The 18,724-nt window shown below is 43.1% G+C and overlaps 1 protein-coding gene across 11 annotated transcripts in view; it reads left to right on the top strand.

The window, feature by feature from the left end:
* MAGI1 (membrane associated guanylate kinase, WW and PDZ domain containing 1) overlaps positions 1–18,724 on the top strand; it is a 314,918-nt gene that overhangs the window by 240,830 nt on the left and 55,364 nt on the right. For 4 of the 11 annotated variants that reach the window (XM_032193823.1, XM_032193820.1, XM_032193822.1 and 1 more), the window contains exons 5-10: positions 2,903–3,113; positions 6,641–6,723; positions 9,938–9,976; positions 14,245–14,302; positions 16,258–16,346; positions 17,403–17,495. In XM_032193823.1, coding sequence (XP_032049714.1) covers positions 2,903–3,113; positions 6,641–6,723; positions 9,938–9,976; positions 14,245–14,302; positions 16,258–16,346; positions 17,403–17,495 — 573 coding nt within the window. The remainder of the gene's footprint in view (positions 1–2,902; positions 3,114–6,640; positions 6,724–9,937; positions 9,977–14,244; positions 14,303–16,257; positions 16,347–17,402; positions 17,496–18,724) is intronic. The other 7 variants (XM_032193824.1, XM_032193821.1, XM_032193829.1 and 4 more) reach the window with 3 other exon arrangements.

The following is an 18,724-nucleotide window of genomic DNA, read 5'->3' as shown; positions in this document are numbered from 1 at the left end:
TCTCTGAGTAGACTTCTCTAACTGTGAACAATAATTGAGATTATTTTTAAAAGCTGTTACCTAGTACTGTGCAGTTTGATCATTAAGGACATGTTCATATTCTTTCAGAAACTGTCCATTGAATGCAGTCAGCCAGATTCTGCTTTCAGTTACTCCAGTGTAGATTTCAGTTGAGCCAAATGACAAGTTTAAGTACAGAAAGATGAAATGATGTCTGGTAGAAATTAAAGGTAACGCTTGTCAATCCCTTTATATTCTGAGTTAATCGTTCTGCTACTTGCAAATGTAGAGGCTTTTCTTAAAAAGAAGCATGTAATGACTTCTGATGTCAAGGAACATATCATCATTTTGAACATCACTTTGTGGACAGTCAGCTTGAAATGTAGGGGTCCCTGTGGAAATCAGGAACTTTCTGAGTTGAAGTGATCTTGAATACTACATGAGGTGTACACGTCTACATTGTAAATTAGCCCAGAACTTCATTTCTGTCTGTAGCTTTGTCAGCTAGTTTTCAGTACAACCACAGCCAAGGTCAGAAAGTTTAAGGACTAGCTGCCCTATAGTTGAGCTCCAGCCATTAAAACCGGTATGAAATGGCTCAAGCAGGGTGCGTTTGAAATTAATCGGTGCTGCTTCCAGAATATGTTGCTGTTCTGTCCCCTTCCTTGCACTTACAGATGCCCACTGCATTTAATTACTGGTCCTCTTCTCTGAGTTACCTATGAGTAAACTGAGGGCTGCTTGCTGTGGAAGTGGGGTCCGAAGGATAGGTGCAAGCTCAGTGTTTCTGAAGGTCTTGTGTCCTACTGTGTCCTGCTGAACACAGATCTCAGTCCCATTGTGGCTGTGGTTGCTTCCTACCTCCATAATTTTCCTTCCCAGCTTCGAATTAGTCACAGGAGCTATCATGCCAGTTCCTACTAACCAGAATCCTGGCTCTGACGTCTTGTAGAGCTGGGGAAGGATTTAGGCTGAGATGTAGTTTTGCTCTTCTCAAGGCCAAACTTTCAAATGCTTTTGGGGTTGTACTCCACTTGGCTGTTACCCATTACATTTTTCCAACCCAAATCACTCCTGGCTGCCCTAATCCCTCCCAGGCTAGGGGTTTCTGTCTCTGCCTACCAGCTCCTTTACAAAGTTTTTCACCGGATGGTAATTCTCGCATGTTGTGACATGGCAGCTACCTCAGCTCCTGTCACAGGATCTGATTTTGGAAGGAAGCTGGTGGGAGATGCTTTTTGACCTCCTTTCAGCCCATCTCAGCATGTTGCTCCTGAACTGACTGTAGCATCATTTATTTTCCTTCTTTTTCTTCACAAGATGAAATACTGGAAGATGCAGCTCATTCGTCACAAAGTTATCACACCCTGGCCCCTTGCCTCCATGAAATGAGCACAGAATCAAGAAAAGAGACTTATTTCTCCTATACCAAAATGATTCCTTATGCTTATTTCATGTGTATGTGTGCTAGCCATATTAAAACGCTCCCACTTCCTTAGAAGACCTCTCAGTGACTTGTGTTTTCCAGGCTTTGGCATGTTTACACTCACAGTCTTAAGCTGGTGATGATTCATTCATGCCTTTTTTTTTTTTTTTTTCTTTTTTTTTTTCCATCTTGTCAGCTTATACCTTAAAATATTGATACTGAACAACAGGAAGGCTAGAAAGCAGGCATCTGAGTGTACGGGTACAGTCTAGGTCTTTTCCTTCCTTCCACCTTCTTCCAGCTTATTATTTTCAGCGTCTTGTCTTTTCACCAAGGCAGCACGTGGAGTAGAAATAGTGCAGGAGCTGCTGCTAATGGTCCCCCCAAAAAACAAGGCTAGGGGCTTTGAGTTGAGGTCAGGTCTCCTGTCTGGAGAGCACAAAAGAGGTCTTAGCCGTGAGATCTTTTGGTCCCACTGCTTGGGGACTTGACAGCGTGACTCCGAGCTCATGCTCAGCGCATGTTGCCCCTGGGCTGTACTGCAGACTGGTGGTCTCCGGGGATTTGGAAGGATTGCCACTGTTTTTCAACACCTTCAAGGGCTGAACAGAAAAAAACTTTGCTAAATGTGGGTAGTTTGGGATTTTTTTTTCTGTTGTTGCCAAAGTTTGTTTGTGAAGGAGTTAAGAGAACAGACCTGGTTTGTGGGAGCATTTACTGTGGTTAGGGATAGAGGGAATGGGCAGCACTGTTTCATGTATATAGCTCAAAACAGCATGGATATAGGCATGAAAAATATTTCTGTAAAGGGAGGAGGGCCAAATACTCCTGAGTGACTTTGGCTGGATGGATCCAGTGAACAGTCACGTAATGAACTTTTCTAGACAGTCAGAACAGCCACTTGTGAACGTGTGGATGTGGATGCTGACATCCATTTTAAATTATTTTTTTTTAATGCACAAAAGAAGTTCACCATTATCTTGTTGCCTTTGAGCTTCTGGCTACCTTGTACACTTAAAAAACCTCCTTTTGATCATTCTTCAAATAGGAAATTTTATTCTCCTAATCCCCGCGCCACAATTGGCGCTGCGGGAGTCAACCTGTAAGCCTGCTCAGAGCCCATTGAACACATCCACATCAGTGAGCCCTGGCCTCAGACAGCCTGGAAGACTTTGGTGCCTCAGCAGGGCCTATTAGAGCAAACTCGGTAGCAGAGCACAAGCTCTGATTTGTGCTGGCAAGGCTCTGGCTGGCAGAGTGTGTGTGGGCAAAGCAAGCTCATCCCCGACTGCAAAAAGCCTGCAGAGTCTCTGCCCTCAGCTCATCTGTTTCTGTGTCGTGGCAATTAAAAGCAAGGAGAGGAAAATTGTAAGGATAAACCTGGAGAAGCAAATAGGAGGAGGGGAAAAAAAAGTTGAAAATGTATGCGTTTAAATAATTCTAACTAATCTTACTGAAAAATTCTTTAATCCACAGCAGAGTCTGGTGACCAAGACGAGCATAACACGCATATCGTAAGAGAGGCAGCCCCACCGTCCGTGCTTGATAGCCACACCAACGTTCCCACCACGGAACCATCTCAGAACCTCCCTCAATACCTACCTCCTTCTGCCGAGGACAACCTAGGTCCTCTGCCGGAAAACTGGGAGATGGCCTACACCGAGAACGGAGAAGTCTATTTTATAGAGTAAAGCACATTTTTGTTATTCTAATTCCATCCCTCTCCCCCTCCCACTGGGTACAAGCAAACCTCTGTGGATGCATTGTGTGTGTATTAAATATTTAGTGAACGCGGTAATGTTGCAAAGCTTAAAGTTCTTCACTGCTTGTGAAGGGCTTTTGCATTTCCTGATTGGATTAGCATCCAAATGACTCCCAAGTTCAAAGCCACGGGCAATTGCTTGTTTGATGAGGGCAGCTACAAAAGCACCAGACCCTTGGAAAATACGAGCCAGTTGTTTTCACGGGTGGAATGAAAGGTCCCGACTGAAAGGGCTGAGAGTTCATTTCTGGAGCCTGCCCCTGTGTGCAGTGCAGCAGAGAATTCCCCCGGTCACGTGCGGAGCCAGGGAATGGGCTTTGTGTGTTGTCCTCTTGTCAGAGCAAACGGGCCGAAGATGTTAACATGCTGCAGCAGTTTGCGGAAGGCTCAGCTCTGTGCAAAGTAGGCACAGCGAGTTCAGAAAAGCAAGGAGCACCTGGTGCTCTACAGTCTTCGCCTAAAAGCTCTGCGCTGTCAGCAGCTTTATGATGATATTGATTTTTTTTTTCATGCCATAAATAATAGTCCCTAATTATACTTGTCTAGATTTATTGAGATAGAAGTAACTTATAAAATGGGACCTGTTAGTGGAAGAGATTTCTTGCGCAGAGCTTAGCTAGACATTAAAATTCAATTAGCTTATGAAACTTGAGCCCTTAGCTGCGCGGGTGGAGGAAGGGGTGAGGAATTGATTTGGGCTCTGATGATCTGTGTGACGCGGTACTGGAAATGGAGCCTCTGCGTGCACCAGAAGGCGGTGACCAGTTCACACAGAACCACCCCTCTGCTTCCATCCCTCCAAGCAGTTGGGAGATGATCCTTATGGGTCCCTTCCAACCCAGGATATTTTGTAATTCTGTGATTCTCTGACAGCTGCACAGGATTAGGGCTGTATTGAGCAGTCCTTGCCCCATCATCAAGAGAGAGGACTTCTGCAGGGAGCCGAGGAGAGGTCCATCAGAGCAGGTTTTCTTTAGGCTGCAGTGGCAGCAGAACTCATTAGAGAAGAGTGCCAGAATATCAGAGAAGCTGGGGGAATTTTGAGCTCTTCACCAGCTGGGAGAGAGCTGCTGCAAAAAGGGCCAGGGTGCTCTCGGTTACCTGAGAGGCTCCACCAAGCCCTACTGCGTGCCAAAGTCTGGGAGGCACAATGCAAATCCTCATCTGCTGCATTTCAGATGAAACTGAAATGCGTTCATTACCCCGAACGCGGTGTTCTGCCCCTCATTTTGTCCTCAGGGTGCCTCATTCTTTGACGTGCTTTCTGGCTTTAATGTACATAACACAGCCTGAGTAATCGCCCAGCCAGCCTGCCATTTTCCCTCCTGGAGGAGGACAGATGCTGAGTGCCAAATGCTGCCGAGGCAGCCGGTTGCTCCCTTCTGTGTCCCCGCGTGGGTCCTGCCATCCTCCCTTACCAGTGCTTCTGGAAGGGGTGTTGCTGCTGCCGCCAGTTTCCCCAAAACTAAAATCCATCCCTGCTGTATTCCCCACACACGTTACCTGGTAGCCGTGCAGGACTGAAGCACCTCAACTAATTTGTTAGATGTTTTGCAGGAGAATCGTGTAGGTGATGGAAAGGCAGAGCCTGCATCCCCATCTCGCTGTCTGATGTGAATCTGGTAGCACACCAACTGCTTCCCACCCCGCAGTGCAGATTGACCATTTCGAGGATGCACAGGGGGTGATTTCGTGCAGGGAAGTGTGAGTGCGGATGCAGCGCTGAGTGGCTGCAGTTCTATTAATTCTAAGGACAGCCTGAGCCTAGAAACAATTTACTTTGATTTGTATCAAATTAAGAGAGCAAGCTAATGAGCTGTGTGGACCCAAGCTGGCTCAGATGCCTGTACCATCATCCGCGGCACGTTGAGTTTATCAAGTCGGGGTGCTGAAGAGAGCAGTACGGGAACAGCTGAGCTGCTTGCACAGAACCAGCACAGGTCCACGGGGGCCAGAGCTGTGTGTCGGATAACAGATCCTGCTGGTTTGGAGCTGAAGCGATTTGGCCCCTGAGATACGTTTCTCTGGTGCACTAATTGGGATTTGCATTACGCCAAGTATCCCTGCCCCTCGTTACCCTGCCTGTACTCCACAGGTCTGTCCCCTGAGCGTGGGATCCGAGAGGTGGTTAGCTAAATGCTCGGTGCCTCACCCAACCACGCAGTTTTGAGCCTCGGGTTAGCGAGGCAAAGTCTCAGGAAGTATGTAAATATTCAATTGCTCTCCTCCCACAGCCCTTTTTCTCAGCTCGGCTACAGACTTGCTTATTTATAAGTTGTCAGAACCCCTCTGCTTTATTGCTGCTAATTTGCCTGACTTGCTGAATTTCTGCCATTCAGTTTTCCAGTTGGCGATTAATTGCTCTGAAGCGTACAGAAGCATTAAATGAGTTTGCTCTCCTGCCTTGGGAGGGCTGAGTAGCAGGATGTGTAAAACAAGGACCTTGTATTTATGTTTTCACATCCTAGGAGCAGGGCAGTCCCATGTTCTGGGAGTAAAATAAGAGTTTGCTGGCCAGTTGTTAGCTCCTCAGGGGTCACAGCCCTCTTTACAGCATTTCCTATGTCACGAGCCTGTTGTGAGGCTAAGGTTAAGTTTGTAAACCTCTCTGAGACCTTGAAGGAGAAGTAAATAGCATTACGATGGTATCGAAACTTAAAGCTCTTAAGCAGTGTTACAGGCTAAGTTAGAGAAATGATACCTCGGGGACCAGAGGTTTGTCTTTGCAGGTCTGGTCTAAGATGACATCAGGCTGCAGAAGAGGCATTGTATTACAAGCTTGTCTCCAAGTGCAAATTAAATGAAGGGAGAAAATAAGTTTTAGAAAATGTATTTAAAGCTTTTTGGCAATGCAGCCTTTGCCACTGGGACTGGCATCACAGTACTGCCAAGGGACTTGTGAGAAGGAAGAGTTGAAAGTGAAGCTGTTTGACTTCCATCAAAGGCTTTGACATTTTTGTGTGTGTAATTAAAAGTTGTCACTGGAAGTTTTGCTTTTGACTAATGCATGGGCCAAGTCTAAACAAATGTTAAAGGTCTTTTGCAGTGAGAAAGGTCACTGCGTCCTGTGGAAGGGAAATTTCTCTTCTGTCTTTTCATCGAGAAGCAAATGGCTCATGAGACAGCTCCTGGAACTGAGAAACAAACCACCAAAGACTAAAGTTTGGAAATTCGTATTATAGTATTGGCAGCTTTCACATGCATCCTGCCAGTCAGAAATGCTGGTTTTTATATTTTAGCTTTTTGTTTTTCACCTTTGTTTTATTTCAATGCCAAAATTCGTGCGTTTTGGTAGACTAGTTTGCAGAACATCAGTTTGTAATGCTGCTTGTTCTGAGGCAATAGTATGCCTTCAGGTCTGTTGAATAATAAGGAGGATATATACTTTTCTGTCACTGATACTTCAGCTCTGGTTTATTAACAAAGGTCATATTTCCATTTTTGGTTTCCAGCCATAATACAAAAACAACATCTTGGCTAGATCCACGGTGCCTGAACAAACAGCAAAAGCCTCTAGAAGAATGTGAAGATGATGGTAAGAGACTGAAAATAGTTAAATAATGATGTGTTTCATCCTTTGGCTTTCTCCCTTTCCTTTTTTCCCTTTTTGGTACTGTGTTCAGAAATGTGTAAATGATAATAAGATGGTTTATAAGTACAAAGAGATAATATCCATTATGTCGTAAAATCACTGTGTGTGTGTGTGTAAGCCGTCGAGATGGCAGATCGTTTATTAAAAATCAGCAAGAGGTGGTCAAAGTGAGAGGCCTCTCTGTTTTTGCAAAGGCATTTAAATAGTCACTGGTGCTGAACGAGCCTCAGAGCTCTCGAGCGCTCACTCCTTGGATCGCTGTGTAGGAGGAAAGCGGCTGAGGCTCTGCGTGCTCCATTGTGTTACGCTTCAACTGCCTGTTTTACATGAATTGAAAGAGTTGTGTTTTTATTTCCTTGTTTGAGCAAAAATAACTCAATTGCTTCACTTCTACTGTTAAATTCTGACAGTGCACTTAGTGTTGTGGTTGTTGAAAACAAGTTCCGCTTGAAATTGTAGATTTTTGCCACTGGTAATTTGCACTGAGGTAATTTTGTATTCCTTGAGATGTTGGAAATGCAAGCCACTGTCCAATGTAGAGCAGCCAAATGCAGGACTGCTAAAGGAGGTTCTCTCCCTGCATCCTTAAGGAGGCACTGGAAGAAAAAGGGACTGATGATAAAAATAATTCAGACATTTGGGAAAAACCTATGTGGAAATTTTGGTCTACTGACCAGAAAAGGCATTGATATTCTAGTGAATAGTTTCAGCTAACACAATGCTATCATGGTAGACAGTAAAAATTGGAAGGTTTATCTCATCAGTGTTTGTGCTGTCCTTGTAAAATTATTGTTCATGATACGATTAACCTCCTACTGGTGTGAGTCAGCTCACTACGAGTTACGATTTTATTTTGGAAAAGGACCCACTCAGCTCAACGTTTTTACCGGCAGGATCAAACCTGGCCCCCAGAACTGCTGTTACTATTTCTGCACGTTTCCAACCTCCTCCTCTTCTCACACGTGAGATTTTGCAGGATGGGAGAAGTTGTCTGTGCAGCCTTCGCTGCCGTGACGAAGCAGGGCACCAGCTCCTTGTGGGCAGCCCAGTGGCATGCACCCAACCTGCGAGGATGTGCAAGAGCTCAGAGCTCAGATGGAGCACGGGCACGCTGAGCTCAGACGCCTGCTTCACATCCTCGGCAGCTGGCGTCAGCTGTCAAGGAGCGAGCGGAGGGAGCTGGATTAATGAAGGCCTTGCTCTGGGCCTAAAAATGGAGATGTCAGCGAGTAATCAGAACGGGAACAAAATTAAATCGGAGCATATGCAGGCAGAGCTCCCTCTTCCTTGCAGTTAAGCATTGCTGGCAATTTAAGGAGGAGGTTGCAAAGTCTGAGCACAAGCTTTTTTTCTTTTGGAGGGCAGTTTTCCCTGAAGCACAGCTTCTGCTCTGGCTTTCTGTGCCAGCGAGATTCCTGCTACGCCGATAGCCCTGGTGATGGCCCGTGCTGTGCTCTGAGCCAGGACAAGGAGCAGCTGGCAGGATGAGCCGGCAGCGGGCAGCTGAGCAACTCTGCTCAACAGTTTTACGTCCCCTTGCAGAAGGGAAAGTCTTCTAAACCTCTTGTCCTCTCAGCAATTACCAGACAAGCATTGGGATAATTTATTTAATTGGGATTGGAAACATGCAGCTGGGTAATTTATTGTATTTAATTCATAATTTTAAAGAGTTGCAGCATTTTTGTTTATCAGGTCCTTAAAATTAGCTAATTTCATCTTCCCACGTGCCCCTTCATTTCATTCACTAAGTTGCTCATTAATGAATATTTTTAACATTCAGTAATTGAAACAGTTGCTTCCTAGGTGCAGCCATGCACTGCTCTGTTTTGCTTGGCTGCTCCAGTCTTGCTTCACACATAAGAATAATTATATTTCAAAGCACTAGAAAGAGAGAAAATTATTTGTACTGCATCATGGAAGTTGGACGTTTTTTGGCAAGGGTCGCTGTTGGGCATATTTCCACTGAAGTCAGTGGGACGCCTCCATTTTGTTTGTGTTCCGTGTGTGTGTGTGTGAGTTTTCAGGCTTGACCCCATCCCGTCTGTGGTTTTTATAAATGTGAGATGTTTTTTCAGACTTGTTTGGTGGTAGTTGTCTTGTGTTCTTTCTTCGTCTGGACATGTGTCCCTGGCAAGTTCTGGGTAGTTTTGAGTTGTTTAGGCTATCAAAGGAAATTGCAGTTTATATTTCATGTTAATGTTCCTAAACAACTGTTGGGTAGAATCTGTTGCAGGTTGTGGAAGTGTTTTTTAGGTATCCAAATTTTCAAAAGCAGTGCCGTGACACTACATCTTCTGTTTGCTTCTGTCATTCATTTACGTGGCTTATACCTTACTGTACTAGGTCCAAGATTGTTTTTACCATCTTTGTTCTGGGTTTGTCATCATCCGTCATTTTCTGACTGCATTATTATTATTTATAGGCTAAGCGATACTTTAATCATCTGTGTCACTGTTAACTTATGAATATGGAGCAGATAATGATAAATGGAGCAACGGTGAATATTGATGGGTTTGTGTGTTTGAAAAATTGTGATCTTTGTCCTGGGTGTCTCTAAAACTGGAGAATTCCCATCTTTGCCTCACCAGTGCATCTGGACTTTGGTGTGGGCCTGTGACTCCAGTTAAACGAGGTGCTTTGCTTTATGCCTATCTTAAATCATGCCAGTAGTTACAGTGAAGTCAATTGGACCTCATATGCACACAAATTTACGTACATTCTTGAAAACCTTGCTGCATTAGTTCTTATTTAGATACAAGGTTTTTCTCTCAGATTTCTTCATTGGTATTCAGGTCTGGCCTTCTGATAGATCCTTGTGTCTACAGGAAAGATTACGAAGGTCGGACCATGCAGATCTGAGGGAGAAGCTTCACTACAGGGAGAAGAACACAAATGTATTACCTTGCCACATCAAAGCGTGGCATGAAAATAGTCAATTGATACATATATTCTATTAACGCAAGAACCAGTTCTTTCATTATATACATGAAATCCATCAATATTCTGGTCACTGGAATGTGATAAATGGAAAGCTTGGGCTCAACCTGGAAAACTAGTGCTTGTTCTGCTGTTTGCTGGAGGGAATTTCTTGCTTGGTGCTGGTATCTGAAATTTTCTTTTAATTTTTTCTGTCTCATTTACTGCTCTTCCCTTGGAGAAGAAGGGGTACACACGGAGGAACTGGACAGTGAACTAGGTAAATCATCCATCTCTTGTTTTGATGTTTGACTTCAACTGCACAGTTTTAAGCCTTTAATTGCTTTCTCCTTTGTGTCATTTTGCATCTTTCAATTTTGTTTTTCATTTCAACAAGTCTAATTTAGCAACGAAACTTCCCTAACCCATAAAGGTATTAGTCTTCCCCTAGCCTCAGATCTACAGTAGTTTTTGTACTGATTCAGAGTTTGAGGAAAGCTAGAGGGCCTTAATTTTACAAAGTTTGTTTGGATTTGCTTCCTTCTGGACTCTGCAGAAGTTAGGGGCTTTTACATTGGTATCTCTGGCTTCAGGGAAAGGTTCAAAGGTGCCAAAGTTGAAATCAAGTAGCCAAAGGATGAATATATTTGCCAGATAATAGAAACAAAGTGTGATTTAGAAGTTTAAGTATTACACAGGTTGTTTTTGCTGAGCTTGTGAATGAAATAGCAGAACATTTTGCCTCAGTAGGTGATTTTATAAGCAGATGATTTCCGATGATGTGGTACATTTTTATTTGCTGCATCCTTTTGTGAAGTGTGCTGTCTTGATATCTAATCTCAGCGGCGCTCGTTCTGTTATCCTGATGGTGGAGGTAGTTGTTATTTCTGTTCAGCTATGCTCTAGTGCACTTTGAAAGCTGAAAGGCATAAGAGATTGCATAGGATTTTGTTTCCACTGTTATTGCTTTAAAGAGGACTGTATTTACAGTTTATAGTTCTGCATACTGGAGGATTGTATTACCAGAGAATTAACCTCCACTTTCTGTAATGACTTGCAAGTTATTCTGCTTCCCGCTTTGGTGTGATTGATATGGCATTGGCAGCCAGCAGCTATTGACTCACTTTTAACACTTCTCCAGGAACTGTTCTCCTAGATAATATACCTGGAATAATGCATGAGAAGAAAGGCTGAAAAACAGATGCAGGGAAACTCATTAATTGATAAGCCTGACCCCAGTTCTGCAGGCACTTAAACACACAAGTGTTTTGCTTGAACATCATGAGATGTTCTCTTTGTTTTAATGCAGATAAGCTCTACTGAGGTCACAGCCCATTGATATGCTGTTGAGATTAGCAAATATCGCAGTGTGAAGAAAGGCATTTTCAAATGGTTCAGTTACAGCAAAGTTAGTGAGGGGACATGAAGACATATGGCCTACTCACTAAGTGCATCAGTGCTTAGCGTGAACGTAGTGCTGCTGGATATTTAACTCTCTATTATAACTGCAGTTTATTTTATAAGTATGAGAAAATCAAAAATTAAAACATTTTTATACCTTCTTACTTCTGAAAGAGATGGACTGAATATGGAGGTACAGATCACCTCTCCTTATGTTATCATCTCTCTTTTGACAGAACATTGACATAAAAAATTAGTCTTTGGAGTAGAATTTGTCATACACTTGGGCAGATCCTCCTGGACTCACCTACATGGGGAGCGATATAAACTGGGTACACTGAAGTCTTCTCCAGCTCCTTTATGTGATGCGTGGAAGTGACTAAAATCCCTGGGGGAGTTCCTTTGTAGGATTCCATCTATCCCCTCTGTAGGGTAGGATACTAAACAAGAGTATCTCAGTAGGAATCTGTGTATTTACCCCAGGCTTAAAAGTGTGAGATTGGATATTTGTCCGCTGAGTGGACAATATCCAATCTGCTGACGAATTCTCTGAGACTTCAGAGTGCTGCGTGGGTGTACCAAATTAAAAGCTGTGTGGCTCACTCAGACTCCTAATGATGCAAAATGTTTTTGGAAATCTTATATTTATGAAAAATTTCAATACACTGGGTCATCTTCAGTTTGGCAGGAGAGGTGGAGAAGGGAGATGAATAATTTAAAGCAGCTAAGAAGCTAGAGTGCAACATGGCATAGAAATTATTGTTTTAGATGGCTATGGAGATTATTGACATTAGAGAAATTTTGTAGGCTTTTAGAAGTCCAAAAGTACATTTATGTAATCAACAAGTAATGTGTTAGAATTGCAGGGTTTTTGTATTGCTACTTCTGGAAACCTATACACACATTCCTCAAATGGGAAGCTGCAGAGATAGAAAACTGTCCAGGAGCCTGAAAGGATTTGGGCACAATACCAGTTTGGGGGTTAGGAAAGTGCCGATTTTCTGACTTTCCATGAAAGTTCTTTAAAAGAAAAGGAAAAGGAAAATTTAATACCAAAACCTGTTGTGAACAGAAGCAAAGCAAAGCATTTTTGTTTGAACTGTAAAAATCAAAAGCACTTAGTCCAAAATCAACAAAAATTACTAAGCAAGCAAAATTGTGGAAAACTCGCTTCAAGGCATTTGTACATTACATCTCCCTTCCCCCATTAATTCCCTCCACCCTACCCCACCCCCGGCTTGGTTGTTACCATACTACTTTCACCGCAGTGCAAATTAAGAATGAAATGGCTGCCACAACTTGCAATTTTCCTGATTGCTTGCTAGGTCTTAATTTAGCTGCACGGAAACTCTTTAAGCCAGCCCCGGAATGCTTTCACCATACGGGACTCCTTTGCAAACCAGACAGCTGTCTTTGCAAAAAGACTTTCAAGATTGGCCTTTCGCTTTCTAACTTTTGCTCTCATACAGTCTTCTTCCTTGCATGGCGTGGTGAAAAACCAGTTTCTGAAGCATTTATTTCAGATCAGTCTTCTGATAAACTTGTGTAGTACTCTTATGCCCAAAACTTAGCACTGGCTTGCATTTAATTGCTTATGTCTCAAGGAATCCAAAGATGGTAAACCCAGTAAGGATGAAATAATGATAAGAATGAAAAACCTACCTTGTATCTGCAAATAAGGGACATGTGGAGCAAAAACCTTGAAATCAATTTCATCTGATCTTCAGCCAATTCCGAACACAAATATAAACTTTGAGTAATTAGTCCATGTGTGTTTGTATAGATTCTGCTTGTCTCCAGTCTGGAGATGTTTCTATCCTTATGGCAACAGAGCTAAAGTCTGTTAAGGCAGAATTAGATAATTACATTTATTCTAACTAATGGGCCATTGTTGATTGTATTGGCTGAGAAATTGATACCATTAATGAAAATAAATCTTTGCATTTGATAATAAACAAACACTGATTATATTCTGTTGGTCTCGTCAGTTTAGTGATAAATGTTGAGGAATTATTTTGCATCAGATATGTGAACTTATGTTATCTGACAATGACTTTTTAAAAGAATGAATGTGCAGAGGCTGTGGGGCAGGGACCACACTTGCACAGTCCATAGCATGGTGGAGCTTTCTTTTGAGTTAAATTACAATATTGCATAAACGTACCACTCTATCTGGTGATTATTTCAGTAGCCATAGCCAATGGGAACATTGTGTTCAAAGGAGTGGGACAAGGATCAGGCCCTTAAGTAATACATACAGCTTTAATAACCCTCAGTTGGATGCCGAAGTGATTTTATTACATTCACTAATTATAGCTAAAGTACTATATGCAGTCTAGAAAATCAACAAGAACAAAAGTGGATACATTTCCAAATGTTAATTTCATCTTCAGAACTGTTTTTTGTTAATTATGTTAATTAAAAAAGGAAATCTCTGTTACATGTGATTATGGCAATATGTGTTTTTACATTAAGTACTATGCAGTGAAATACATCTGCATGTGCCAGCCCCACTTGGGTGGTTTCCATATGCCGGGTGTTTACGTTAAATCCCCTTTGTCCCGTTCCAAGATGCACGTTTACGTTGGACTTGGGGCTGAGCGATGCAATGTAAATCCCTGAGAGATGTGTCAAAAAATACAATTTTATCAGCAGTGGTGAGCATAAATGGCTCCGCCCTGGTACAGAAGATAAAAGTGCTCTTTCTGTTAGCCTGCTACAGTTGCCTGCTGCAGTCTTACCCATCTTCATGTGCTGGTATTAACGTAAATCTGGCCTGTAGCCTGTATCCATCCATTTCTGCTGCAGTGCCTCCACCCAGGACCACTCTGCCCGTGATGGTCAAGCCAGGAGGGTACTTGAGGCACTCCCAGAAAGGAAATTTATTGATCATTTGTTCATTTGATGCGAAAAACAAATCTAAAATTGACTGGCTAGGGCATCTTCCCATGCTAACATGGCACCGATGGGGCAGGTTGAGATGTCAGTGCCGCGATACGCCAGCCTTTAAAGAATGCTCTGATCGTTCTGGAAAGCGTCTGAAGCAATATCTGAGCTGCTGCTGAGTGTGTATGCTGAACAAGAGCAGGTACCTGCCAGAAAAAGATCCTGCAATGGAGGCTTCAGTAATGCTTTTTCTATTTCCAGAGTTGCCTGCTGGTTGGGAGAAAATTGAGGATCCCGTATATGGTGTCTACTATGTAGAGTAAGTGCTGCTGTCTGGGGCTGGGGTGGCTGGTGGGCGGAGGAAGGCTTTCCTCTGCCTTGTGTTCCCCATCCTCGGGTGGGCTCTGCTCAGCACCCTGCTCAGGGGAGGCAGGAGCACCCAAGGGGCAGGGCATGCAGGAGCCCCAGCACCACCCAAAATGCCTTCATCCATAGAGCACTAACAAGCGTGCAGTCAGCTGAGCTCAATCCCCTTCATCCAGCACTCTGCTCACAATACCAGCAGGTAAACCAGGCTGCCCCATTCCCCTCAAGTGGCTCCCGAGGAGGAATGGAGGAGCCTGTGTGGCTGCCCAGCCACGGCAGTGGTTCTTGCATGGGGCTGCATTGCTGTGACTAGAGTCATGGGATCGGGGCGACGCTCTCCGGAATTAGAACAGCTTCTTCTCCATCTAGATGACAGACCGCTTCCCTTGGGAAACTGGAGAGCTGAGTTTTGTTTCATCATTGACCCCATAAAATGAATTTTTAATTATGTGTATGCTCCTGTCTACCAGGGTGGCTTACGATAGCCCTCAGAATAGACACGGAGTACAATTTCTGTCTGCTTTGGCTCAGTTCTGACCCCACCATCTGTGCCTAGGGAAACAAGGTTAGCAAACTGTGTAATTAAGCCTTGACATTTATTTACCAAAGACATCGAGAATATTTTTCGGCTATTAAATGCCGTGCCAAGAGGTCTTTCCAGCCTTTTTTCCTGTCACTTTATATATACGTGCCTGGTAGTTCTGTGGCACTCCTTACTGCTGTAATTAAATAGAAAAGTAACAGCAATGAGACGTAAGTTTATTTTACTTACTATCTATAAGCTAGCAAGATACTCGTTATTTGAGCATTTGTCTCTGTCCCTTCCAATTCAGGCACTCCTCTGTTATTGATTAATAGTTTTTTGAGAAACAACTTTAAGATGAAAAAGTTTAAATTGTAGCATTTTTTGAAATCCTTATAATTATTCTTAAGTTTCTGGAGCTATCTTGAAATTGGAAACCTTTTACAAAACTCACGACCTAGATTTTACCTGCTTCTTTGTTTGGTTAAATATTGCTCTTTAGCAGAAAAATTCTGAACAGCACTCTACAGTGCTTGTATCATAATTACTTGAAAATGTGTTTGCTTTTTAATAAAGACTTGTGGGATAAGAGACTGTAAAATAAAAAAAGTCCTGAAATGTAAACTTTGCCTTGGACACAAAGATGGGCATTAAGCAAATACAATTAACTCTACCAGTCCCCTGGCAGTGGGAACTGTAGTGATGGAAAAACTTTTACTCTTCTGTTGTGTTTTTTTTTTTTCTTCTTGAAATTGGTAAGAAGTATTAGCTCTAAACACTTTGTAAGGGTCAAAAGCACCCTAATGGCCCTTGAAGGAGAGCAGCTGGTGTTTCACCAAATGCTGGTTTCAACAGGGAGTGTTTGCTGGTGGCCAATTCTGAATATTTTGATCCGTTCAGAGCTCAGCTTTTCAGCCCATAGCCTGCATCCTGGCAGATATTTTTAAGACACTCTATTAATAGTGTGCATTGATCAGATAGCTGGCAGATGTTAGCAGGTATTGGGTTTGTGTTTGTTTTTTCTTTTTTTTAACTTCAGTGAGCCAGGGAATGACTGCACCTCCGGGAATCAGATTAAAGTGGGGATAACATAGGCCTGTCCTTTAAAATACAATCAGGCAAGGGCACCTTTTGTGCTTTAATCTCACTATTTTACAGAATAGATCATTATTTTAGTGTATTTGAAGGAATTAGACAGTGCATCATATCAAGACTGGAATCCACTTGTTTTCTTAAATATGCTTTTTGGCACAACTTTGTGAGCATTGCTGCTGTTCGTATCATTCAGAGTTTGACTCCTTTCCTCAGAGAAGTTTAATACCTGACCGTCATGCCTGCTTGTCACATAAAGGATTTCCTAATTCTTTGCTCTCTTTCTTCCCCAGCCACATCAACCGGAAGACACAATATGAAAACCCAGTTCTTGAAGCGAAGAGGAAGAAACAGCTTGAGCAACAGCAACAGCCACCCGAAGGTTGGCACCGCTGAGGGCTTGGTGGTTGGGGTTTTCATGGGGGAATGTGCCTTCCCTCACTTTGGCAGCACCGTGCCAGTGTTTTTGTCCTTCGTTTTGTGGCCTTAGAGCTTTTAAGAGGCAAAATGACGTGTGTAGAAAAGTTGCAAATGCCCTTCACATAAGATGAAGAAAATCTAAACCATCTAACCACTTAAATGTCCTAGCTTTCAGCCCTGTAATGGGGAGAGGTTTTTTTTAATGGCCTTTATTTCTGGGAAGTTTCTAGGCTTCCGAGAAATAATGAAAGCACACGTTTTTCTCTTTCATCTGCTGTATCAAGTTGTTCACTATAGCTGGTGTTGTTCCAGTCTGCACTGGGACTTGTAGTCTACTGAAGGAGATGAGGAGTGGGCATTTTACATCTACACTAGAGAAGCCTTTCAGCATGGGGGAGTTCTTGACCCAAAGATGTTGGATGTTGTCAAGCTCTAGCATCTGAAGTAATTTTGTGATTTCAAAATGCTTTTTCACTTTTTTCCTTTTTTTTTTTTTGTTTTAGTTTTCTTTTTTTTTTTTTTTTTTTAAAAAAAAGAAAGCAGCTCAAATGCAGTGAGATGCCTGTGGGTTTGTCTTGGTACCTCTATAGCTTTCCCACCCCTCATTCAACAACGGCTCCTGTCAAAGCGGGGAGATAATTGGGATGATTTAGGCCTCAGCATTCCTTCTGCAGCCCCATTTGCAACAACATCATCCCTTCTACTTAACAGTCAGGGTGAACAGATGTGGGCTGTGAGGAACAGATTTAATATAGATACTGAGACCACCTAGATGCAAATGACATCCTAAGTATGAGTGTGAGGTAGGGTGTCCCAGCAGTTGACCTGGACACAGAGACCTCCAGAACAGGTTTTTGAACATCCCATTCATTTTATTTCTTCTTTCCATGACTCTTTCAACTCTTGCCATGCTTCTCATGTTTCCTGTGCTCAAACCTTACACTCCCAGTGTGTGTACATGCACGAACTCGTAGTGCTGATGTGAAACAAGTAACATTTGCCTCTCTGCCCCCTCCAGAATGGACAGAGGAGTGTCCATCTCTCCCACCACCCGCTGCTCCAAACCATGTTTCAAACAACCAAGAGGCAGTTCGGGAAGCACCAGTGCAAGGTAACAACCTTGTTGAACCAGTTGTAAAAGTGCAACAAGTTTTTTTTCACGCAAATTAAATTCCCTCAGCCACAGTAAAGGGAATATCTCCATTACTAGTGTCATACACCAGGGTACGTGCCTGCTCATCTGAATTACCTTAGACTTTGAGACTAGTTGTTTCAAGACGACATCTGTTGCCAAATGCAAGAGGCAAATGAGATTACCTGCATGAAAAAAGGATTGTGACTGTTCTCCCATGTAGTGTTCCAAGTCTTTAAAAAGGCATGAAAACATGAGTTACATCAGTGGGTTTTAACAGCAACTGCTGCTGGTGGATGCAAGTTCAAATGGGAGGAGAACTTGTTCTACAGAGCTGTATGGGTAAGCAAGGATTAGGCTTTTATTTCTTCTAAACACTGCTGAGTTTAGAGTGTGGCTCTTATAGTAAGATCAAGAGCAAACTTTTTTTTTTCTGTTTATACAGGGCAACCTTCCCTCCCAAAATCAACATAAAAGCTTACCATATTTTAATATGACAAAGACACAGACATCCACATGAAAATTTAAGTTTGAATGCCTTTAATGTGAAAGGGGTAGGAGCTGGGAGGGAGTGATATTAGGTCCAAACACTGTGGACCTACTTTGAAGTTGAATTAAATGTGTACAAGCACTGTAGGGTATGATAGCCCTTTTTATTAGTGTTGGTGGTCTGTGTATGGCCAGCTCCTCACAGACCAGTGGCTTGTCTTAAAAACCTTGCCAGACAGGACAGGAATCATTCTTGGACTCGCAGCATGAGCAGAAACGTTGCTAGATCAGGTTGCCAGCAAGGGCAGAATTTCACTTGTACCTGTTGCAGTACAAGTGCTCTGTGGTTACAAGTGGTTGTAAGTAAGCTGCATCTTTAGTGACATCTAAATCGCATTGCGTGTGTGCAGCATTGCCCTGGTGTGCAGGAACCAGAGGATGAGGAAGGTGAGAGAGGGGGACACAGAAGCATGTCATTGAGGCAGGCCCCAGGAGCTGGGAAATAACTCTCTAGCCCTGCAGGTCAGCTGTGGTCTCTGAAGACAAGTCCGGCAGGTGTGGTGGCATCCCGGGGTGCCTTTTCTGCCATGAAGAGCCAGGACGTGCTCTCTGTACAGGTGGCAGTAGATCTGACCTTCTGAAAAAGATGTGCCCAATTTGACAGTATCCAACCCCCCCAGCACATTCCCAAGGGGTGTTAGAGTGTGGTAGGGTAGTCC

Source organism: Aythya fuligula, chromosome 10, assembly GCF_009819795.1.
Source record: "Aythya fuligula isolate bAytFul2 chromosome 10, bAytFul2.pri, whole genome shotgun sequence".
In the NCBI taxonomy this organism is placed as follows: domain Eukaryota; kingdom Metazoa; phylum Chordata; class Aves; order Anseriformes; family Anatidae; genus Aythya; species Aythya fuligula.
The sequence above is the reverse complement of the archived record's forward strand: the minus strand, read 5'-3'. Positions and strand labels throughout refer to the sequence as shown.